Genomic DNA, 25,705 nt, shown 5'->3' on the forward strand with positions numbered 1-25,705 from the left:
AGAAAATAACTGCCCAACATTGTTGGGGATATGTGTGTAATCATGGTCAGTAAGTTCAGTGGCGTGATGCAGCTCTTTGATTTGTAAGGTTGTCTGTTGTTTGGAAAGCTAATTTTTTTTATTGCAAAGTCAGAAATATACAGAGGAGGAGAGACAGAGAAGTATCTTCTGTCTGATAAATTCACTCCCCAAGTGATCTCAATGGCTGATGCTCTGCCGATCCAAAGCCTGGAGCCCAGATCCTCTTCCAAGTCTCCCACATGGGTGCTGGGTCCCAAGGCTTTGAGCTGTCCTTGACTGCTTTCCCAGGCCACAAGCAGGAGCCAGATAGGAAATGGGGCTGCCGGGATTAGAACTGGTGTCCATATGGGATCCCGGTGTGTTGAAGGCGAGGACTTTAGCCACTAGGCCAAGACGCTGGGCACAGAAAGCAAAATTTATGATATTAATATTTATCACAGAAATCTGCTTCTTTCTGAATGACTAGAGTATGTTTCTGAATAAGAGAAGTGTTACAATCTTGGTTTCCTACACATTACCTGGAAAATTCCAAGTGTTCCTTCCAGCACTGTGTCTAAGGCTCATACTAGTCAGTATGAGTACATAAATGCGTTAATGGTTTGTAGTAGCTTTAAACCTAGGTGGACTTGGAGAAGTTTCTGGTGCTTGCTGTGTTCCAAAAATGCAGCTTGGGTATTACTTTCTTGCCTCTGAGGGGTTATTACAAGGATTAACTAATGCAAGGGAAGGGCTTTGATATGCCCGGATGAAGGGCATCCCGTAACTATAATGTTTTATTGTTATAATATCATAAAATGCTTTTTGGGACATATAGCTTACATATTTTCCATAAAATTAATCCATAAATCACGTACAAAATGTATCAAATCCAAAAGCAATAGCTTTGACCTTAGAATTGCTGCAGCAGTAGTTTGATGATATACTACCTACTGCATCAGCAGTACTCCAACGTACATAAAGTGTGCTTCCATATACTCAAAATGCACAAACACTTAAATGACCAGCGACTTCCAAGAATGATTAAATGATTCAGATTTTTTCATATAGAATACAAGTATTTTTAATCCATTATTTTGAGAACAGTGATTTTGAGCTTTTTACTAATTCCTATGAAATATTCACTGTTAGTATCAAAATATGCTATATGATAGCTTTGCAGTTTCTTTTGTTGAATAATCATATGTCCATGCAAATTTTTAATGAAATGTCAGCATAAATAAACTTTTTGTTACATCTTTGTTTTATGCCATCCTCATTGCACATATAATCATTGCAGATTTTTTTTTCAGAAAACTATTCATTTCTTCTTGTCAGGTGCCCTATCAAACTTGTTATTATCTGTGATGAATGAAATGTATTATCATTAACAGTGTTGCCAGGAGAGTTACTCATTTGACTATACTGTGATTTCCTAAATACACTTTGTAGAAATGTGAAAAGACATATCTGTCATGAGTAGATTTTTTTCCCTTAAAATACAGTTTTCTTGAAATACATCCATTGCTATGTGGTGCCTACAGAAGAACATCCTTCTATAAATATTAAATCAAAATGCTGTGTGAATTTTTCCCTCATAGGGATTAGCCAAGTGGGGAATATCACTGAGAAGCTATTTCTATCACAGATGCAAGGGAACCTTTAAATATTAGCTTAGTACCGTGCCAGGTAGCAGGTATAGGCTGACAGTTACTCATGCCACCCACATCCCCATCCATTTTCACAAGGACTGGGCTGAAATATCTGTCCACTTACCTTTCATTCTATTGAGTAAATCAAGTTTTTTAAAATATGAATTTGTTTAGCTGTATCTCCTCATATTGCTTGCATGATTTCATTCTTTGAGAGATAAACTGTCCATGAGACATCTGATTTTCTGATGAATTTTTCTTAGTGTTTCTAGCAGCTTTTATACATCGATTTTCATAGCTACGTTAATTCTTTGTCTAATGATTGGTTTGGATGAAGTTTTGTCTGGATGATTCTTAATAGCCTGAGTGCAGAGGTGGCTTAGTATTTATTTCTGGCATTTCTGACATGTTTCTGATATCTGTTGTAAACATAGAAATTGCTACAGAATTGAATTAAATTTATGTCAGTAATGTAGATAGTATTATACACATAAGTTATAATCTCTAAATCTGTTTTATATTGATGAGTAAAATTCCAATTTTGAATATTTTAGGCTTAGTTATTAAATTGATTTAAATGTGAATAAATACTAGATTCTTAGACTGATAAAGAGCAATGTGGAATTGGAAGTCATTTTTTTTTTAAACTGAGTGTGTGTGTAACATATGTTCTGAATACTGTTTTTCTTGAGGCATACAGCCTGAATGTATCCAATATAGTCTTTCACATACATGTGGTTAAATCTGTGTTTGAGACTCACATCCCGTATAGGAGTGTGTGAGTTGGGACCCATCTCCATTTCCTCGTAATGCGTATGCTAGGAGGCAGCAGACGATGGTTCATGCACTTGGGTCTCTGCCATCCAGATGAGCAGTGAGAAAAAGAATGTCATTATATCCCAACTCTGTATGGAAATTAAAACTATTTAAAATTTTTTAAAAACCAAGGCAAAGTATATCTTGTGCAGTGTCATGGAGTGCCAAACAGTGAAAGCAAGCCCAGATGTGCTAGTTGCAAAGCACTTTCTACAGACTGGCTTTCTCCAGTTTAAAGTGCATTGAACCTTTGCTGTAGATATTTGGGAAACCAAATTAATGTAAATGTTGATACCTATTTTATGAGATGTAGTGGGTAGAGCCACTCTGAAGTATGACTATTATTTATCATGGTCAGAGAGGGAGATGTTGATTTTCTGGCTGCAGCTGACTGTCACGCCTTAGCCTTTAGCAATTTTGTGCTGCATGTACAGACCAGACATCCAAACCTACTGAAATCGTTGCATCAGTAATCATTTCCCTCTTGATACAACAGAAGGTTTGGCAGCTCCACAAAGGATGTTTTGCTTCCGTGTTAATTTGGTTGATATTGTGTTGGTAGTTGTTATAAAAAGGAAACAGGTCAAATAGGAATATTTCAGTTTTATTTTCAAGGAAACTTCACTGAGAACTCTGTGGACTGGCAGGTGCTACAAATATGTTCCAGGAGCAATATGGATAGAAACCATTGATTAACCAGCTGGCTTAGTCTGAATTTGAAAACTTGAAATTATTTTCCTCCTCTTGATGAACAAAAAGCATTATTATTTTTTTTCTGAGACTCAGTAGATTGGGAACCTCAGATTCCCCATGGCTTTATATGGTCAGTTGTAAACAAGCAAAGAAGAGAAAGTGAGAGACTTCATCTGTCTGGAACCTCAAGTAAATCATGATGTGAATGAGGAAGCATAGACTGCAATTACTTTAAAGTGGTAAATGATTTCATAATGTGTTTCTTCAGGACAGAAATTAGGGGGTGCTTCAGCTAATTCTCTGAAACCATAAAGGGAACAAGGAGTTCTAATAGCTTGTTACTGTAAGTTGGTGCCTAGGGAGTAGAATGTTATGTTCAACATTAAATTTTCATATCTTTATCATGAACTAACTATTGATTTTGTGAGAAGGTACTATAGAATACAATTCCCTTCAAAATGATAGTTAATGTAAATTAGTCTTATGATGGTTCTGAGCTTTATTTCTTTATTTCATTCATTTCAATTTAAAGTTGATTTCTAAAAGAAAAGAAAAGCTAATGAACTCTGATTTAGACTAATTAAAAAATATGACTGCTCAATAAATAAAATCAGGGAAGGAAAAATAATGTATTCCAACTTATGGTGGAAATATAAATGGTCATAAAAGGCTGTATTGAAAGTCAACAGTTCTGTCCCAATACAATGGAAAGCCTGGAAAATATGGATGCATTTCTGAACATATCTAACTTACCAAAATCGAACCTGTAAAGACATAGAAAATTGAATAATCCAATAGCAGTTAATGAGATGGAATCTGTAATCAAAGTCTTCCAACAGACACAAACCCAGGGAAAGGTTGGGTGTTTGTTGTGATGGTTTCGATGTTGTTTGGGATGCTGGCATCCAAAAATGGAGTGCCTAAGTACTAGTGCCAGCTGTGCTCTCAAATCCAGCTTTCAGGTCATGGGTATCCTGGAAGCTGGACAGCCAAGTACAACCTTAGCTGTTGGGTTCCTGCCACCGTGGAAGAGAGCTGGGTTGAATCCTCAGTTTGACTATTGTCTGACACAGCCTTCAATGTTATCAACATTTGGAAGGTGAACTAATGACTGGGCATTATTTACTTCTTTCAAATAAGGTAAATAATTTTTATAAATGGTAAATTCCAGGATAGAATATCTTCATTGCTGAATTCTATCAAACTTTTCAGGAGGGAAACTAGCATCATTTTTTTTCTCAAAATATATTTTAAAAAAATTTAAAATCGGGTATCATGGAAACTTCTTCTAGAAGGCCAGAGTTGTACCAAAACTAGAACAACAAATATACAAGTGATAGAAAAAAATTGGTAACAAAAAAAATCTATGGACTGTTATTCCTGATAAGCATAAATGGAAAAATTCTCACAACTAAATACTAGCAACTTGGTTCCAAAGTATATGCAAAATTCCATTCATCATGGTGAAGTAAGATTAATTCCACAGATCCAAGTATAATTCATATTCAACTTAGTGTACATAATTAATATCAATAAAGGATAAGAATTGTGTGATCATGTAAATCGATGTAAAAAAGCATTCAATAAGTCTCAACAGCTTTTGCAGTAAAATCACTAAACAAATTAAGGATAGGAGGCCCATTCATCAACATAATTAAAGCCATCTATGACACACTCACAGCTAACATCAAACTAATGAAAATCAACATTTTTTCTTAAAATGTCACACTCTACGAGGATGGGCCCTGTAACCACTCTAATTCACGTTGTGTTTATCACTGACAGTTTAAGCTTAAGTAATTGGAGAAGAAAAAGAAAAAGAAAAAATCATGTGCAGATATAAAGGTTGGTGATTTTATTTTGTATGTAAAACATTTAAACCATCCACTGAAAAATCATTGGAACAAATAAGTTTTGCGAAGTTTCAGAATGAAAGATCTACAGCCATCAGTAGAGTTTTTATGTGTCAAAACCAGCTTGCTGGGGAAGAACTCATCAAAGCCTCGTTTAAGTGATCTATGAAAGCTCCCTTCAAATCAGACCAAGAATGTGAAAGGACTTTTATAGTGAGTATTGCAAAAACACTTTTAAAGTAAACTGAAGACACAACAACAAGAAGAAAGGTGTCTGTATTCATAGATTAGAAGAATCAATATTTTTAATGTCCATATAACCCAAAGCTGTTCACAAACTCAATGTGATTCCTGCCAAAATATTAACGACATCGTCAAAGACGTATAACAAATTGTTAAGCACAAAGTCTCTAAAAGCCAAAGCAGCCTTGAATGGAAAGAACAAAGCCAGCAACATCGTAATAGCGGATAGAAAGATTTACTACAGACCTCATAATCAAGACAGCACAGACTTGGCACTAAAGCAGGAGCAAACAGCAATGATCTCAGAAATAGTGCCACATGCTTACAGCCAGCTGATTCTCTACAAAGGTGACAGAATCATCCCTTTGACAACAGATGATGCCAATGACTTGTGCTGAGAAAGTGAATCTATATGCAGAAGATTAAAAATCGACTCCTATATAACAATCAGCCCCAAATGGACCAAAAACCTAACTGTAAGACCAGAAACTGGAACTACTAGAAACATGGAAAAAAACCTCAAGACATAGGAATAAGCCAGTGGCTTTTTACAAAACAATGAAAAAACACAGAAAATGAAATAAAAATTTGTCTAAAAATTGTCTAAGGGATGATAGCTAACGCTACAAAGAAAACCAACAGAATGAAGAGCAAACCTGTGGAATGCAGATAATGCTTGCAAACTGTCTGGCAAAGGGTCAACATGTAAACACTTAAAAAACACAGGGAAAAAACTCCAGCAGTTTTATTGAAAATGGAAAATGAGGATTTTTTCCTAGTTGCACAAATCATCCAAAATATATAAAATTGATTGACGCTATTAGCATAAGAGAAATGGAAATCGAATTTGCAAGAAGGCATCTTTTCACCCTTGCTTAGAATGATTATTATCCAAAACGCAGAATAGTAACAAATGCTAGCAGGGAAATGGAGAACCGGGAACACTAATGCATTGTTGTTGGGAATGCAGCTTAGTGTAGATATGGAGAAAGTATGTTCTAAAAAATTAAAAGCAGAGCTCTATGATCTGTTTATTTTACTTCTGAGTATATATTTAAACGAAATCAGCATACACTCATGGTTTTCACTGCAGCCAATTGATGGGATTAAGCACGACATCCACTGAAAGATGAATGCAGGTCCTGGTATGGTAGCCTAGTGGCTACAGTCTTCACCTTGCATGTACTGGGACCCCTGTTTGAGGCCTGGGAATGCAGTAGAGCATGGCCCAAAGCCTTGAGACCCTGTACCCATGTGGGAGACAGAAGAAGCTCCTGGCTCCTGGCATTAGATCCGCTCAGCTTTGGTCATTGTGGCCACTTGGGGAGTGAATCAGTGACAGAAGATCTTTCTCTTTCTCCTTCTGTAAATCTGATTTTCCAACTATAAATAAATCAGAAAGATGAAGACAGTCTGGTCCAAGGAGCCACCAGGGTGCATGAGATCTGCCACAGGGAAGAGACCTGATAGAATAGCTTGGGGAATTCTTCTGTGAGCATGCAGTCCCTGCATGTGAGCGCACAAACTAAGGATAGGAGCAGCCCTTACCATGAAAAGTTACAGTATCCACTGACACACATGTGGCGCAGATTTGGGAGCAGGCCTTTCTGGGCTAGTTCATAACATCAACTGGCAGGTCTGAAAACCAGGATGGGGTGCGGGACCAGCCACGTCAGGACTCAACACCAACCAGTTCACAGCTGGCTGGGCTTGACTAGGCTGCAGCATCTACCAGTATGAGGTGGAACTGAGGGCAGACCTGGACAGGCCAAGCTACAGTACCCACTGCCAAATGCTGAAGTGAGGCAGACCATGCCAGACTGGGCTGCAGCACCCAACAATATGTGAAAGGCCTTGGGAGAGTAGGGTGAGAGCCTGGTGGGAGCTTGTGGGAGCTCCCCTCCTGAGATGTAACTCCCACTGGTAAGTGTGAAAGCTGGGAGTGGGGGTAGTCTAGGCCAGGCAGGGTCACAACATCTGTTGGACTGCATATGAACTTAGTTAAGGAGAGGGTGCAGATTGGTTGGGCTTTGCCACAGCATCGTCTGGCAAGTGCTGAGACTAGGGGCAATTCTTGTCAAGCTAGACTTCAGAACCAACTGAAGAGAGCAACATCCAGGACTGGGAATGGGTCAATAGCAAAACTGGACTCCTCTCTGACAGGCTGCAATTCCCATGAGCAAGCATGAGAACCAGGGCTACAGCCTGGCTAGAAAGGGAGTGGCACCCACTGGCATGAGTGTCATGGGGTTGGTTGGGTTAAGTTGGGCTTCAATATCCGATGACATGCATGAGAGCTGAATGGGATGTGGGACAGACTGGACCAGTGTGGCACATATACTGGCAAGCACAGGAACCAGGCCTGGGGGTGACCCTAGTGGGGGTTATTGGGGACTACTCTGACAAGGCTGCAGTTCCCGCTGGCATACATTAAGGCTGAGTGTATGGAGGGCAGGGTTGGGCCACAGCATCCATTGGTTTATGTAAGAGAAGGGGGTGGAAACAGAACAAACTAACAATTGCCAATGCCAGTGTGTGCATGGGCTGATATGGGTGATGGAATGAGCTGGAACCCATATTGGCAAGCACACACGAATCAGGTCTGGGATCACTTCAGATGAGTTTTCTTTGGGGATCCTCCTATTGAATTGCTGGACTTGGAACCAAAACCATGGGGAGAATCGAGGGGGTTTTGGTCTGAACGTGAAGTGCATGTATTGGAACTAGGCTGCCTCAGTGGCTTAGATGGAGCAAGGATAACATACCCAGGTGCACATGATGAATAGAGGAGTCCATTGGAAGCTGTAGAGGATATCTTACTATAGCAGAGGAAGAAGACAGAACAAATTGGTCAACTACCCCAGCCAAGTGTTGACTCTGAGGTGGACTATGTCAGCCAATGGACCTTGGGAGGATTTTCTCATCCTTGTATTGGTGAGATCAACAGCATTTCAGAATTATCAAAACCATTGGAGTGGAACCCTTGGAGCATGCTCCATATTGGGTACTCTGGTTGTGTTGGTGGTATAGTGATGAGCACAGCTGCCTTCCATATTGGGTACCCTGGGATGATGTTGTGTGGCTGTTTCCTATCCCCCAGTACTGAGGTGTTGGGAGGCTGGGTGTGACTTTCCCACCTACCTCCTCCAGGCACAGAAAGAAAAAGAATTTGGAAACAATAGTCTCACCCACTTTCCCCTCATCTTCAACCCTTCCCACCCTAATCAACTATGTATACATCATGAAGAATCAAATTTATATTTTTAAAAAGATGAATGGATAAAGGAGATACAATATATATAAAGAATAGAACATTATTTGGCCATCAAAATGAATGAAATTCTTTTATGTGTCTTGAAAAAATGGAAATGGAAGATTTTATGGAAAGGATATGAGCCTGATCCAGAATAACAATCTCAGCATGTAATCTTTCAGACGTGGAAACCAAAAATAGTTGACCTGAATGCAAAGTGGTGATTGCTAGAGGCTGCAAAGAGTGGCAGGCAGGGAACAGGGGGAGAGTGAGGCTGTATGAGGAGTTTCAAAGCTCAACTAGAGAGATGTAGTAAGTTCCGGTGTCCCACGGCACAGTGTGGTGACTATGCTTCATGATAATTTATTCTATGAAAAATCAGAAGAGTGCAGCTCAAGGACTCTAAACATATATAAAAAAAAGAGGAATTGGAAATGCTTTTTGCCTGATTTGATCACTACATGCGATGTGTATTGTGATACTGCCCTACACTCTGTAAAAGTATATAAGTAGTTTCACAACATAGAAAAGCCTGAAGGTATTCTGGAAAAACAAAAGAAAAAATCATTGAATTTTGTCTTAACCCTGCATTGTTCCCAAGTTTTTTTTGTTACAAAAGGACCTCTCTTTATGTGCTTACTTTGGAGAATGGACTTACTTAACTGAAAGCATTTTGAAAACTCCTGGATGATGCTGTGATATCTTAAATTACAATGGGATGAGGTGACTACCCCAGGAAAGGCAGAGTGGTTGTGTGGTATCCCATTGTTTCCAGGAATTCGGAAGCCTCAGCATATTCTTTTCAAAAGTCTGTGACCTAACAGTAAATCTATTAAGTGATAAATGACACTTTAATAATAATTAGTATAATTATGCAAATATCAAATGCCTCCATCGCTCAGATGACATGTTTTCAATTCACTTTCCACAAAGCACCCTGGAAAGTTCCAATCATGCAAGTACTCAGAAGAGCGGACACTGGCTGCAGGCCACTTCCACGTGCTCAACCAGTTGGACAAAGTGAAATGAGGATGGATTTCCTCAGGGTATTGAGTGAAGGTTTGCATGTCCTGGTTGGGGATGTGCTTATTATTATTTCACTGAGAACATTTAAGGTTTTTTTTTTTTTGTGCAGTGGTCAATATTTTAGCAGGCATACATCTCATCTAAAAAAAATGGAAATACAATATCCTTTAACTTAGTTTGATTTATTTTGAGCTCCTCCTACTGCCAATACACCTGAGTTTTTCTCTGAAAGGTTCATGCTTGTCAGTTCCTTTGGCTGGAAATTTAACCAAGAATTTTTATGCTGTGCTTGATCCTTACAGAACTTTCTACTGTGTTGGTCTCTTGGATTTCAGGAAGTGCTAACTGACTTGTCCTGCTTTGCTTGAACATTTCTCAGCTAAGGAAGCCAGGTGTACAGAGTCTCTGTCTCTCCCAGACATCAGAGTTTCTATTATCAGTCCTGCTGCTGGCAGAAGAGGGGACATTAAAAAAAGCCTCTTTGTTTTATTTCCAAGAAATATGGTTTAGAGGATCACTACATAGATGAGGCTGCCAACAAAACGAAGTGTCGTCCTCTTAGAGTATGTTATGTCTCCGCTGAGAAAATGATCCACTGATGATTCATTTTAAAAGTGAGAGAAATAAGAGAAGGAAGGAAAAATATTTAGACTCATATTTCAAAATGTTGTCGGACACTTTCTCCGTGTAAATCTGTTTCTGTAAATGTGTACTTCTTAAGCATGTTCCTCTTGTCCTTCGACCCTGCCTGGTTGTCGGGACTTAATCTTTGGCCAAAACTGCAGCCTTCAGAATTTATAAAGCCCTTCTTGGGTGTGAGCTTGGCAACGTTTTCTGCATCATCTTTGAGGTCTGGATGCGAGTCTGCATCCTGACAGCTTGTAGGGTTTCCCTTAGCTTCCAGTGCGTCATCTTCAGGTAAAATAGCAGTCCACATTGACAGCTGCCTTGCACACCTTCTTGAACCCTGCTTTCTTGAGTATTTTCTTAGATTACCTGAGAATGTGATCGCTAAAATCATCACATTTTCCTGCATTTCATTCCTGCTGCCGATTTTTCTGAGAATGTTTGGGAGAAGTTAATGTATGTGGAGGTTGCTATTAAGATTAGTCCACTTGGTGTGGCTGCTTTAAGGACTGTATGACATGACTGTTATTAAATCATGAAGTGTAGCATCTGGTGCATTGCTGGTATCATGATTAACTGGTGACTTTTAGGATAATTTTATGACCCATCTCTTTCTAGGTCTAAAGAGGGGCTGAGGTGATAAGATCTGATATGTGTTTCGGACAAAACTGATAACAGCATCTTGTTGAATCAGTTTCCTTGATGATTCTGATTAGAGCTATGCATAATTAGATCAAAGGTTCTGTGCGCTAACATGCTAATTAATCATGACAGCAATGAATAGGCCGGAATGTAGAGAACATAGGAGGGAGGGTGCAAAGTAAGATGATGTTGCTAAATATTTATTGTGATTAACATGTAGCATTTTGTCTTATACAAATTGTTTTGTGGAAGAATAATCTGCAACGAGAGCATGGAAAAGAATTTTATTTTTCTCTATTCTGAAAGGAATCAGTTGCTGATTGGGGAGCTTTTAGCTGAGAAATGACATCCGGATCATGTACATCCAAAGAAACACAAATTTGAATTAACAAGTTATTTTTATATGACAGTGATATTGAGGACAAATGAAGAAGGATGGTACAATAGATTTTGGAAACTACAAATTCCTCAGGTGTCAGTCCTTCTCGTTCATGCATGGGAATGTGATGGTTTGTACTAAGGCGATGTTAATTGTTAGTCACTTTTTGTCACTTAAAAAAAAACTCCTCTTTGGCATCTTACGCATTTATTTATTTATTCATTCATTCATTTATGGTTAAATGTTAAGTTTGTTTCAGCTAAGGGTTTGAAGGTCACAGTTCAGATCAGGTGGTGTCTGGTTTTGTGGGCTGTTCCTGGTAGGTGTGGAGGAACAAGTCTACAGACTTTGAGCCAGGAAGCAGAGAGAAGGAAAAGATAGGACAAACTTGAATTCAAAATAATCATCCCCTTCACACAGGACCACCATCCAAAGGCACACTCCCAGTGAGCTAAATACCTCCCATCAGACTCACTCATTAAATCAAGTGTATACTCTTAACCTATTGACAACTAAAACTAAGATTTTAGAATCTAAATAGCTTGCATAAATGTTGGAAGCGACAAGTCCTACTCAACTGATACCAGGAGGTAGCACTGGTGATGAGGAGACTGGAAATTTGGAGGTGAAACTAATGGGTGATTGAAATATCTTTGCAAATCTTCACAAAATTCTGCAGCATGCTCACTGTAGACCATATAAGGCAGCTGGATATTCATAATAATTTCCAGATAGAAAAATAGTGATGTTGCTATGATGCTTCTTTTTCTCAAACTTTTTTCCCCCAAATATAGTAGCTTGGAAACTGTTTTCTAGACAAGTGTAGAGTTTCACCTAATCTTAAAATTGCTGTTTTGAAAATGGAAGAATTATTATTTTGGGAAAAATGAACTAAATGTTCTATCTACCAATATTTAACTAAAATTTTGTTTGGTTTCGTTTGTACATTACACAAGTATCTACTCTGGGGAGATGTGTTCTTAAGTGTTAAAATCCCAGGCAACTATGACAGTGGCGGTTTTTGAAGTAATTAAGAGAAATACTGTCTTGGGTGTGATCTTATTTTATTTTAGGGTAAGTTACTTTTTATAGATTTATTTTTATTGGAAAGTCAGATACACAGAGAGGAAGAGAGAGAGGATGATCTTCCATGCATTGATTCGCCATCTAAGTGGCCGCAATGGCTGGAGCTGGGCTGATCCGAAGCCAGGAGCCCAGAGACCCCGCTGTGTCTCCCACACAGGTGCAGGGTCCCAAGGCTATGGACCATCCTCAACTGCTTTCCTAAGGCACAGGCATGGTGCTAGATGTGAGGCAGGACTGCTGAGATTTGAGCTGGCAACCATATGGGATCAAAATTGAGCTAGCACCTCAATCCAGGCCTGCCGACTGAAAGATGAGAACCCAGCTATTTGCACCATCACAGTTGCTTTCCAGGACTTGCAATCAAAAGAAGAGCCAGATACTGAAACAGAGCATTCTAATATGGGATGTGACTGTTTTACATGGTAGGGCAAATATTTCCCCTGGAACAGTTGCTTCTCAAATAGCTTGATGGTAATTGGAATGTTTGGATATCATCCCACTCTTTATGTATGTGTATGCAACTTCCATGTTACTGCCTTTCCTTGAACCCCAAACCAGCATCATATAAGAAAGTCTTATGTATCAAACCCTACACCTAATGATTTTGGTTGTGTGGTAGAGCTTTCTATTTGGAACAGGGACACTGTGTAAACGCTTGAGCCTTTCCTGTACATGCTCCAGCTTGCTCTCTAGTGCTATAAAGCAAGCAGAGTGCTGACCCTCCTAAGGTAGCAGTCAGTACCACATAGTCGGTAAGCTAAGGGAGAGTGACGTATGCAAGGACAACATGGGGGATTCTGCTTTCCTCTGCTTCAGCCTTCCTTACTGCCTTTCCTACTTAACTTATGGGAAACAATTGATAACTTAATTTCCTCCATCCCTCCAGGCAATCCATATGACTTGGCTGAAGCATGGGTTGAATAAATTCAAACTTGAATTGAGCCACATTAGTATGATGAGAACACCCCAAAAATACCTGTTGCTGGGTTACTGAGCCCTAGAAGTCCTGAGGCCAACACTCAAGTCAGTCCTGTGTACTGGGATGCAGGCAGGCATGAGAGGCTTTGGGCTGGAGAGATGTTATACAGTCCTCGGCAGCTCAGACTGTGTGTACTCACAACTGGCCTCTGCAATTGCTGTGGAAAGAATTATGTAAGAATGATGGATGCTTCTGAGAGATTTGCTTGTTATTGGGTAATCACATGGATTCATGTTCTTAACTCGCGACACAGAAATAGTATCAATAATGTATATATAATGGAGGAACACACTAGATATTAAAAATGTCTTATCATTCCTGTAGTTATTCCAGAGATGTCATTTCTGATTAGCTTTTGAGGGCACCTCCCTGTGCTAACTCCTTGAACTTGCTGGATACACTGGAGTGGCAGATTATGCCGTGTTCTCCATGATTATGCCGTGTTAGATTTTGGGTAGCACCTATGTGCTCCAGCAAGTTTAAAAGGCTGGGAAATATCAGCACTAACAGACAGTTTGTTGTCTTTTTAAATGAGTATTTGTGTATTTCTGTTTTTTCCTTTCTTTGTTCCTTACATCCATCCATCAGTCCTTCCTTACTCTGCTCATTAGTTTACAACCATTTATAGATGGCTACTTCTTCCCTTGCAAACTTACAGCTTTTCAAGTCGAAGCTACTGTGATACACTATACAGATCACTGGATTGAGCGTCTGGGAATGTAATTATCAGTCCCCATTGTGCTCCCATGATGGTGTTTTGATCTGGGGCAAGTCAATGAATTTGTCTCGTCTTCATTTCTTCCAGCAAATGCTGTGAGCTATGAGTCCATTCCATCCCCTACTCTCTGAGAGGTTAGTAGGGCATAGGTTTTAGTGATACCAAAAGACTCACTTCTGACAGAATGTTATGAAATATATGAGGCTTGAGTCCCTTTTAGGCTTTAGAATTTTTAGAAAGTAGAATTCAAAACCAGAGATATTGATAAACAATTTTTATAAGTGCAGTTTTCTGGCCCTGTGGTTTTTGTGTTAGCTAATGAGTTGTTCAGATATATTTCTAATTGGCATTGTTGTTGAACTACCTGTAATGGATTCCCCAACTGCCGGTGACTTGTAGTAAGAAATGAGAAGTTGCAGAAGCCTTTACTTTGAGTCACAGACATCTGTCCATAAAGTTGAGGTGGATTTATACTTTGCTGTCAGTGTCACACAAAAACACAACCAAACCCAATAGGGCCAGGGATATGGGTCAAAATTCCTGTGCTCATTTGAAATACAAATATCCCATCCAAGTGCTCCATGGTAGTCTTAGGTAGAATCAAGAAATCCTTTGAAAGTAAATCTTTACACCTATGAAAATGAAGCTGTGTTTAGTAGCTCTTCACATGTACTGTTAACCTTTTCCAAAAAGATTTATCAGAATTTCTTACCAAATCTGTCTTTCAGCCTGTGAATATGTTGTTTAAAAAGTAATTTTTGTGTTAATGAAAGATTCTTTGATTGCTGTGAAAAAGTAAAGTGGGTTTGGTTAAATAAAAAGCAGAGAACTACTCTTGAATTTTTCTGTGCTTTTTGTTTTAATGTTCAATGCATAACTTTGTAATGGGTGTGCCTAATGAGAAGGCTTCCTTTAAGATGTGTCAGAGAGTGGTGGAAGGCTTGATAGTGGAGTTCAGTGGTAGTCATGACTGATTTAGATAGAGAGACTTGGAAACTCTTTCGGTTCTCATGAGTATGGCTACCTCTGGGCTCCCTCCTAGCTACTGGTTTATTATTTTAGCTCTAATGAACTCTGGGAAAATGAAGCCTTAAGATTGTTAATATTGTGTATAAAGTAAGTGTAAGACCTGAGTGTTCTCTGCAGTAATAAATTTGCATTACAGGTCTGCTTAGATTTTGCAAGAGATATTTAATATCTTTCTCATTTTACCTTCCCAGAGACTGATAGAGTATTTGACTAGCAGCTAATGATTAAGTGTTGCTCTAATGAATGAGACGTTTTTTTCCTCATTCCTCGGATTCTTAGATGCATTTTCAAAAGAGAAATTTCTTAGCTAAGCATCCGCTGTGTAAGAGAGGTATTGCTTTATTCTGTAATCAATGTAGAAGCTTTCTGAAAGTGAAAGTTCCTACATAAATTTCAAGAGATTTCTTGGAAATGAAGCATCTTACAGGTGAGTCAAGGTTGTTTTATGTCAGATTTTGTACTTCTGAGGTTTATGAGTGCTTTGGTGTAGTAATTACCCACAAATAATTTGCTTAAGATGCTAACGCCCTGCAGTATCATTCATGTCACTGATGACCCCCCCTTGGCCAAGTTAAAAATAAAACAATGTCAGGATCATAAAAGCTGTGGCTAGGAAAAATGAATAATAAAGCAAACATTTCTTCCTGTTGCATGCATGGTACTAAATCAGGGCTGCTGCTTCCCACAGTGGCACATACCAGGTGGCAGCTGTAGCGAGAGTGCATCTTTCCCTTGCCCTCCAGAGTCTCCTTTATTCGCTGTTGCAGGCAACTTGGGGTACCAGAGCACCTGAAATTCAGCATCCAGCAGCCTGTCTTAAATGCGATGATTTATATGTGGTGATACATTCATTAAAGCTAATCCAGTTCAGGATAACTTAATTAAGAAAATAAAGTGTGCCAGCACTTTTCTACTTCTAGAAATACATCACATCAGAGTGTTCACATATTTACACTTGCTGCAAAAACACAGGCAGAAAAAGAAGAGGAATCAGTTCTACATTTGAATGTGACCCAATAGTCATCGGTGCTATCTTTCCATATCCAAACAATTCACCTGTTAACCAAAATGTAAACATGTTAATTGAAAAAGATGTGACTTAAAACACCTAGAGGGTTATTTGACAGCAAACTGTTTTCCTATAGAAAGGGTAATACATTGCAGGTTGATGGTAGTTTCATGCAAAGTTGGTCCAGGTAGACATATACAGAAATACATTCCTGTGTATCTGATACATTTTTCAAGAAAGCAATGCAGTATATTTCAGTTTTGAGCCACGTTGTTAATTGTTCAACTTTTCAATACTTCCTTTTTTTCTACATTTTGTTCATTTTTATTATATGGCTCCTGTTTTGCTATCAAGGCATGCAATGACTGATTCTTAAAAACTGGGATCTTTATTTGTTCCTTTCAATTATCTCTTTGGATTTTTATTATTATCTCAGATATAAGTGCTGAGTGTAATCATGATTTATGTATGTGGTAAATTGTCATCTTTCTCCCTGCCGTTGCTCAGGTTTTTCACAAATCTTGCATAAAGAATGCTAGATTTCTCAAACTGCAGGTCACATTGTACTTCTCTATGCATATTTTTTGAAATGGCAAAGGCCCTCAGGGCTGTGTGATTTTCACTCATGTGTGCATTATAAGTTCACAATCAAATACAGCTGAATAAATCATGGAGCACATTTCCTCTCCATGCCTGAGAAATGCAAATTGTTGTAGGTCAATTGCTGAGCGCTCTCGTCTTCATCTCAAACATCTTGTTCACAATTTGGCTTTCATTTATTCCAAGCATATACAATTCACTTTGTAAGTGCTTGTTACGTACCTGTTGGTGGTTCCCAACACTTAATTTAACATGAGGAGGGACTATTCTCATTGGACTCTGCCCTCCTAAATGTACTGTTCAGCATTTATAAACATGCATGTGTCGTACCTTGAAAGGGCTACTGCCCTAGATCCCCAGGCCTAAGAAGGGGGAATCATTGCCTATTACTGAGAACCCTACTCGTAAAAACTCATGGATTAGTTCAAAGGATTTTCCTGTCACAAAACATTGGAAGATGTACTTGGATACAGTTCCCATGTGAAGTCTCCAAGTTTATTTCCAGGATATTAGAGTTTTCACAATACATCCCATGCTGTGACTTCTTTCACTAGTCTACTTTTCCCCCTAAATGAGATATTCTTCCATGCTCATCAAAAACCAACCCGAACTGAGCATCCTTCCTTAGAAAATGGAAATATATTTAGGATGTTTTGTCAAGTTTTATTTTAAAAATACAGTGCTTCTGAACTTCCTAAGATACAAGCTGCAGCTTGGGAAGCATGAAAAAATCCTACTTTATTAAAATCTGGGCTTTAAGGCTTCTCATTGAGATGAAATGCTTCCTAACTAGAAAGTATTAATCTGGAGTTAGATATGTAGGCTTTGGGACATGGTAGTTACAGTAGTACCAGTTATTATTAAGTCTGTGTTGTTTACTTGGCACTGTATATGGTTGATCCTCAGAACAGCACCATGAGCCGGTACTTATATTATACTTTACTTTATGTAGGGATTAAGGGATTAAGACTTTCATAGTGAAGTAATTGACCCAAGTAGCATCACAGTGGAAGTTTTAACAAGAGCAAATTGTTACAGAGTTCATGTTGTGACCACTAAATTATTTTGTGTCCTCTCCCCCAAAATGCACACTTTGATCCTGTATTAGGAACTGTGTTGAACTATGTTGGGTTCCTGAACATCATCTCTGAAGTAACTGACACCCTTGTTTTTTTCTGCCTCCAGGTCCCTGGGGAAAGTGTACAGGAGATTGTGGCCCGGGAGGAGTCCAGACTCGGGCAGTGTGGTGTTTTCACGTTGAAGGGTGGACAAGTCACCTGTCCAATTGTGATGAGAGCAACCGGCCTCCAAGAGAGAGAAGCTGTTTCCGCGTGTGCGACTGGCACAGTGAACTCTTCCAGTGGGAGGTTTCCGATTGGCACCACTGTGTACTTGTTCCTTTGGGCCAAGGCGAAGTCAAGCCTCGGAGTTCAGAGTGTGTGACAGCTCAGCACGGACTGCAGCACCGGACCGTGCGCTGTCTTCAGAAGCTCAACAGAACCACGGTTGCTAATGAAGTATGTGAACATTTTGCCCCTCAGCCCCCCACAGAGCAAGCGTGCCTCATTCCTTGTCCCCGAGATTGTGTTGTCTCTGAGTTTTCCCCGTGGTCCAAGTGCAGCAAGGGATGTGGCAAGAACTTGCAGCACAGAACTCGTGTGGCGCTGGCCCCCCCACTCTACGGTGGTTTGCCATGTCCAAATCTGACAGAGTGGAGAGTCTGTGATGCTCCCATTTCCTGTCCTCTTGGAGAGGAGGAACACACTTACAGCCTTAAAGTTGGACCTTGGAGTAAATGTAGACTGCCTCATTTGAAAGAAGTTAATCTTTCGGGAAGAACTGCTGTGGATGTCAGCTCTGATTCGGATGAGCAGATCACCTACAGACATCAAAGTTACAAAGATCACCATCGCCATTCTCTGCCCTGGGACCTAGAGATAGGTTTTCAAACCCGGCAAGTTTGGTGTACGAGAAGCGATGGGAAAAATGCCCTCATAAGGTAAGAGAACTCTTGAGTGTTTGTGTCTCTGAGTCACCTAAAGCATTATGCTTTTTTACCAGGGATGGATTTTAATGAGGTGGGCAAGTTGAAATTTCTTGCAGTTTTTCTTTCAGATATTTTCAAGTTAGAAATAATAGAAGATTTATGTTCTAGAGCAGGCAGTACGCTTAAGTTCTTGGGTGAGTAGTACTATCATCTTACAGGGCAAGTTGTATATTTCTACATTTTCTCAAGACAGCAACTCGTATAAAAAAAGCTCTTTTTGTCACAGCTGTATTAGACTATGTGTTTTTTTATGATGAGAAAAAATCAATCTGACTTTGAAATTATGGGATTCTATGATGTTAGTATTTATTGTTTTTCAAAGTGCTTGCTTTTAAAGTTTTTCTTGCTTTTGTTTATTTTGTTTTCAGCATTGTGAAGACTCTTACTGAAGTGATTTACTGGTTATTCAATTAGTATGAATACTAGAAAGTTAATCCAAGAGTGCTTCCTTTGGAATTGCTTTGATTTAAAAAAAAATAACTGACAAAAGTTATATTTGTTTGAAGAAATGGATCAAAACTCCTATGTGCAATAGTTCACTTTTCAGTTATTCATTACACATGCTATATACATATAGTACATAGATGTATATAATTGTGTTTATAAATTTTAGTCTAAAGTAGTCTGACATAAGTTCATAAATGTGTTCAAAATAGACTTTGGGTGAGAAAGTTAAGCTCCAGGCTGCAATGCAGACATCCCAAATAGGCACCGATTGAAATTTCAGCTGCTCCACTTCTGATGAAACTGCCTGCTCATGTGCCTGGGCAAGCAGCAGAGGATTGCCACTGACATGGGAGACTTAGATGCAGTTCTTAGTTCCTGACTTCAGCGTGGCCCAGCTTTGGCTGCTGTGGCCTAAGATGGACCTCTTCTTTCCTCTTTCTGTAACTTTGTGTTTCAGATTAAAAAAAAAATCTTGAAAAAATTAGTTGAAATTTCAGGCAAAAAAGGTCTGTTGGAGAAAATTATTTCTTTGAACGTTGGGATTACAGAGAGAGGAGACGGATGTCTTGCATGCAATGATTCATTCCCCAGATGGTCACAAAGGTCAGGACGGGGCTGATCCAAAGCCAGCAGCCAGGAGCTTCATTCAGATCTCCTACGTGAGTGATGGGGGGTCCAAATATTTGAGCCATCTTCCATTGCTTTTCCCAGGGTGTTAGTAGAATTTAATTGGAAGTAGAGCAACTGGAATTCAAACTGGTACCTGAATAGGATGCTGGCATTAGAAGTGGCAACTTTAACCACTCTGCCACATTGCCAGAAGGTATTTAATTGGATCAGTAGTGTGTTACTGGGTTTCCTCTAAATAAAGATGCTTTTCAGTAGTATTTAAATTACCATACTGCATAATTCTTGTCTCTAGAATTGGTCATGATCAAAAGTTGCTGTTTTCTCGATGTATGGAAGACTTCCTCTGCTATTTATGAGCAGAGTAATATGATTGCTTCTGTTCCATTTGAGTTCATAAATGAATATATTTTATCTTTTTGCTTCATTCTGATTTATGTCATAAGCAATTGGCAAGTCCCCTGAAGACTGTTTTGCACATCACCAACCTCTATGAAGCCCAAAAGATTAAGCAAATGATGGAGGTGATTTGATTGAATGTGCATATGGTATTTTGTAAAAGTGTCATTTGCTTAATATTCCATACTGTGGTACTGCAATAAGTATCCCATAGATTTCATTTCTTTCTGTTCACTTTATCCATTGCTTTTCTTTTAAAATAGACCTTATTGTGAAGATCAGCTTGAGGTTTACAGAGAAATCAAGCATAAACATATAAAGTTCCCCCCAATAATTCAGCAATTAGTAGCATCTCATTTTGTTATAGTTCTGAGTTGTAATTTATCAGTGTTTGTCTCTAAAGTTCCTATTACCGTGCATGAAAAGGGTTGGAGAGGGGATAACATGCAATTGAGAAAATAAGGAATAAGACAAACACAGGATAAAGACTGTGAAAGTGGTCTGCCAGAGGGAAGCCCCCTTCTCCTGGGAAGGAGGTTGACCTACAAGACTTGCTGCCTCCATCTTTTGTTGAAATGCTAGGGATTCCAATCGAAGGAATTGATGTAGCACAGACGTTGACAGCTCTGCCCCAGATTGATGTTAACCATCCAATACTTGGTGATCAGAAGCTAACAGTGTGACCCAAGTGCAGAAGTCAGAATATGACTGTCTCAATGATTTCCTAAAGCATACAGTCCTGTGGCTTTGCACCATTGCCCATTTGTGGTCCCTTGTGCACAGACCTCAAGCTTGGTCTCAGACTATTGTCTCCTTGCAGACCATTGGCTAAGGATTTTGCCCATGGTTTCCTACACCAGTAGTTTGTGAACTCAAGATTCCAGATAGAGTCTGTCCTGCACTTCTTTATCAAGTTACACTATTTTTTCTTTTTGCAAATTGCCTGTGGCACATATGTTGCAATTCTGATTTTAGAGGAGATGGTATTAGGAGATTGAGTCTTTGGGATGTGTTAAGGTCAGGAGGTAAGGCCCAACAAATGAGATTAGTAACCCTGTAAGGAGATCTAATGTCTTGTTCTGTCTCTTTGTCATGCAAGATTACTATGAGGAGTTGAAGTCTGCAACTGAGAAGCAAGGTTTTAAACAGTGCTCTGAGACTAGACTTCCAGCTTCCACCCAAATCTGCAGCAGTTTGTTACAGTAAGCTGAACTAAGGTACATAAGTAAATAATAACATAAAGCTCTGCTGAATGGAGCTTAAAGAACAGGAGCTAAAGAGGCTGACAAGTTTACATTCAAGGAAAAAATGGGTTTGGTATCTAAAAAGGGCTCTTGTCTTCAAGAGTGCTATCTTGTTGAGTCCTTATGTGGTAAAGTGTGGATGGATTTGGGTTATAAGGGTAAAAACACATTTTCGTAATTCTATATAAGCTTTAGTCCAAATGCCCATTCCCTCATGCTATTGTCACAATCTAATTGCTTTCCAGAGGCCCTCACATTTATGCTGTGGATAAGAATGTCAACATTCAATTTAAAAAATTATTTTCATTGGAAGGCACATTTCCAGAGAGAGAGAGAGAAAGAGAGAAAGAGCAAGAGAGAGAGAGACCTTTTGTCCTTTGTTTATTCTCCAAGTGGCAGCAACAGCTGGAGCTGAGCCAGAGCTTTTTGAGGCCTCACGGTTCTCACATGGGTGCAGAGTCCCAAGGCTTTGGGCCATTCTTTATAGCTTTCCCAGGCCACAATTGAGGTGATGGATAGGAAGTGGGGCAGCTGGGACATGAACTGGTGCCTCTATGGCATCCCTGTGCTTTGAGGGGAAGGAATAGCCAATTGAAACATCAAGCTGGCCCCTCAAGATTCAAATTTTAGGGAAGTATAGTTCTGTTCATGAATGCCTTTATTACAATTGACGAGCCAGTATTGATTTAGAATCATCACAAGTCTGTTGTTCACTTTTGGCTTTACTCTTTGTGTTTGTGCACTCTGCGGGTTTGACAGATATAGGATGATGTAACTCTATCAGTACATTATCATACAGAAACATCACACATCCTTGAAAGGTCCCTGTGCACCCAATGTTGATCTCCTTACCCCTTGCCACAAAATCCTGAAAACTACAGATCATCTTTCTTACAATCTCCAGAAATTGGCCTTTTTTAGTATGTCCTATGGAATCTCACAGTATGTAGCTGTTCCTGATTGAGTCCTTTTATGCACTAATATAAACTCATATTTCCCCCATGTACTCATGACTTGATGGCTTGTTTATATTTGTCATTGAATACTTGTAGCATGCCACAGTTTGTTATTCACTCAACTGTTGAAGGACATTTTGGCTGCTCCAGGGTTTAATGATTATGAATATAGCTGCTAGAAAAGTTCATGTGCATGTCTTTTTCTCGCCCAACATAAATCTTGAAATCATTTGGACAAATAATAAGATGTACAGTATAGTATGGTGAGAGTCTATCTAGTTTTTTAAGAAATAGACAAATTATTTTTCAAAGTAGCTGTGTGATTTTGCATTTCCACTAGGAACAGAAATGAGAGCTCCTTCTGTTTTTGCAAAGCCAACATCTGTTGTGTGTGTTGCAAATGATTGCCATTCTGGTAGATATGTAGTGATATCTCATTGTTTTAATTTATAACTTTTCAATGATATAAAGTTGAACACCTTTCTGTAGGGGCTTACTTGGCCTTCTATTTATCTTTCCTGATGAAGTGTCTTCAGATTTTTTTTTTTTCTTTTTGCCTGCTTTTATCTGAATTACTTGATTTCTTACTCTAGCATTTTAAATTTGGGATAACAGTTGTTTATCATGTGTGTCTTCTACAAATACTTCTTTCCACTCTGTAGTTCATCGTTTCCTTTTTTAAAACAGTGTCTTTCATAGAGAACTCATTAATTTTAATGAAGTCTACTTTCTCAATATTTATTTCAGAGATCATTCTTTTTTTGTGTGTTGTTTGTTAAAATAAATCATGAAATGAAAGGACAACCATATTTTTCTCCTATGTTTTCTAGGAGTTTAATAGTTCTGCTTTATATCTGTAGCTCTATTGAGGATTTTGTTGTTGTTGTTGTTTTGAGTGTTTGAGAGGATTGAGGTCCAAATCTATATTCACTTTTTAAAAAGATTTATTTGGAAGAGAGTTGCAGGGAGAAGTCTTGCATCTGCTGAATCACTCCCCCAAATGTCTGCAATAGTCAGTTCTGGGTCAGGCCAAACCTAGCAGCCATAACTTCATTTAAGTTTCCCACATGGTGACAGGGTCCTAAGCACATAGGTCATTCTCTCACTGCTTCCTCAGGTGCGTTAGATGTGCAGCACCCAGAAATCCAATGGGTGTTGTTTTGGGAGGCTGTTACTGCCACAGTAACCTAACCAATTCCATTATTGTGCTGGCCCCTTTATTTATTTTTTAGGGTGTATTTCTTTGAAAAGCAGAGTTGCTGAGAGAGAAAGAGAATGAATGGATGGATGAATAAATTTCCATCCACTGATTCTCTCCCCCAAATGCCCTAAACAGTAAGGACTGGGCTTAAGCCAGAAGCTTCATGTTCTCCTACATCAAGCACAGGAGTCCAGGTATTTGTGCCATACCCCTTCGTTTTCCAGGCACATTTTCAGGGAGCTAGATTGGACGGGGAGCAGCCTGACATGATCTTATATTCATTTGGGATGCTAGCATCTCAGGAGGCAGCTTAACTTACTGTGCCCCAGTAGAGGTGACACTGTATTTCCTGTTTGTTTTGTGTTTTGTTGTACATGAGTTAAGTAGTTGTGCCAGTATCACTTCTTGAAATCCATCATTTCTTCATTGATTTGCCCGTGTTCTTTGTGAAAGATTAGTTAACTGTGTGTCTGTTTCAGTGTATTGTATTGATTGAGAGGGGAAGCACCTGAGTTCTTGGGCCACTCCAATTCTTCCCTTTGTTGTACATTTGTTTCATTGATCTGCATAGCCATTTTTCATCAATAGTGCATTGGATCAAATACCTACATTTTATAGTAATTCTGGGTATAGGTTAGTGCCAGTAGTTTTAATTTATTCTATAGTACTGTATTGGTTGTTTGTGGTCTTTTCTTTCCATATACACTTTTGAATTCGTTTGTTGGTATATACAAATTAACATAACTGTGATTGATCTTGTCTGCAATTCACAGACAGTTTTGGAGTTAGTAGTATCTAGATAATACCGATTCCTCCATCTATGTATATGGAAGATCTCTTCATTTATTTATATCTTCTTTGATGTATTTGACCAGTTTTGAGGTTTTTAAAAATAGTTTATACATATTGTATCAGATTTATATGGCTTTTTTGGTGAAGATAAGAATGGAATTATAGTTTTAATTCTGGATTTCACTTGTTCACTGCTAATATAGAAGAAAGCCATGTAATTATTTTCATGTGTAGGATTCCAGGGATTTTTGTTGTTCCTGATTCTTTTGCATTATTTTCTCAGGCATGCCATCTGTCTAAAACACCAGTTAAATCATTGTTTTCTCAGAACATATATAGCTCAGTCTTCTTGCCTTCTTATATTAGCTTAGGATTTCCAGTGCAATGTTAAATATACATGGTTGGTGCCTTTTATTGGCATCTAGTCTGTCATCATTGTGCATGTTATTAACTCCAACATGTCTTCTCTTTCTCCTTCTCTTTTTTTCTTCTTTGGTAGATGTTCAAGTCAGGGTAGTCATTCTCTATTTCTAGTTTCATGATTTAAAAATCATGAATTATTACTAAATATTATCAGATTTCTCCTGTATCTGTGGATATGAATGTAATTTCTTCTTCAGTTTTGATACGATGAATCACATTAATCTAGTTTCAATTCTTTGAACCAGCCTTGTGTGAGTGGAATATATTTCACTTGATGGTGATACGTAATTCTTTTATGTAGTACTACATTTAATTTGTTAGTGTTTTGTTGAGGATTTTTTGCATCTGTATTTATGAGTGATGTTGACCTTTATTATACTTCTATTTAATGTCTTTGATTGTGATATTGGTGCATTGCTGGCCTGATAGAAATAGAACATTGGGAAAAATGTTCTCTGATTTTTGCTTGTTGAGAAGTGGTGTATCTTATTTTCTGACTTACATGTTTTAAAGAATTCAAGGTGAGAGAGTTGGTCTTACTGCTTTTGTTTTGAAAGTTATTAATTATGGGTTCAATTTCATTTATAGATACAATCCTTTTCAGATTGAGTTTCTGTGTGAACTCACAAATTGTGGATTTCAAATAATTCATCCATTCATTCCATTTGGGATTCCTTACAGAAATCTGTGTAATAAAAATTTTATAATGCCTTTCCATTATCTTGCAAATAGCTGAGATCATTAATAATTACCAAATTTTGTTTCTCATATTAGTACTGTGTGTCTCTGATTTTAATTAGTGAATCAGGCTAGAGATTTATCAGTTTAATTGCCAGTTTTTTCAAGGAACAAATTTGATTTGTTTAATGACTTTCTAGTTCCAATTTTACTGCTTTCAATTAAAATGCTGGTATTTTTGATTATTAAGAAATCTACAACTGATGTTAACAGTATTACATATATACTA

The 25,705-nt window shown here is 38.6% G+C and overlaps 1 protein-coding gene across 1 annotated transcript in view; it reads left to right on the top strand.

Annotated features, from left to right (window-relative positions):
* The window catches only part of THSD7B (thrombospondin type 1 domain containing 7B), a 717,619-nt gene that overhangs the window by 131,962 nt on the left and 559,952 nt on the right, over positions 1-25,705 (top strand). Inside the window, exon 2 of the mRNA XM_040971516.1 lies at positions 17,788-18,601. Coding sequence (XP_040827450.1) covers positions 17,788-18,601 — 814 coding nt within the window. The remainder of the gene's footprint in view (positions 1-17,787; positions 18,602-25,705) is intronic.

Source organism: Ochotona curzoniae, unplaced genomic scaffold (assembly GCF_017591425.1).
Source record: "Ochotona curzoniae isolate NIBS_2020 unplaced genomic scaffold, NIBS_Ocur_1.0 contig_2210, whole genome shotgun sequence".
Lineage (NCBI taxonomy): Eukaryota > Metazoa > Chordata > Mammalia > Lagomorpha > Ochotonidae > Ochotona > Ochotona curzoniae.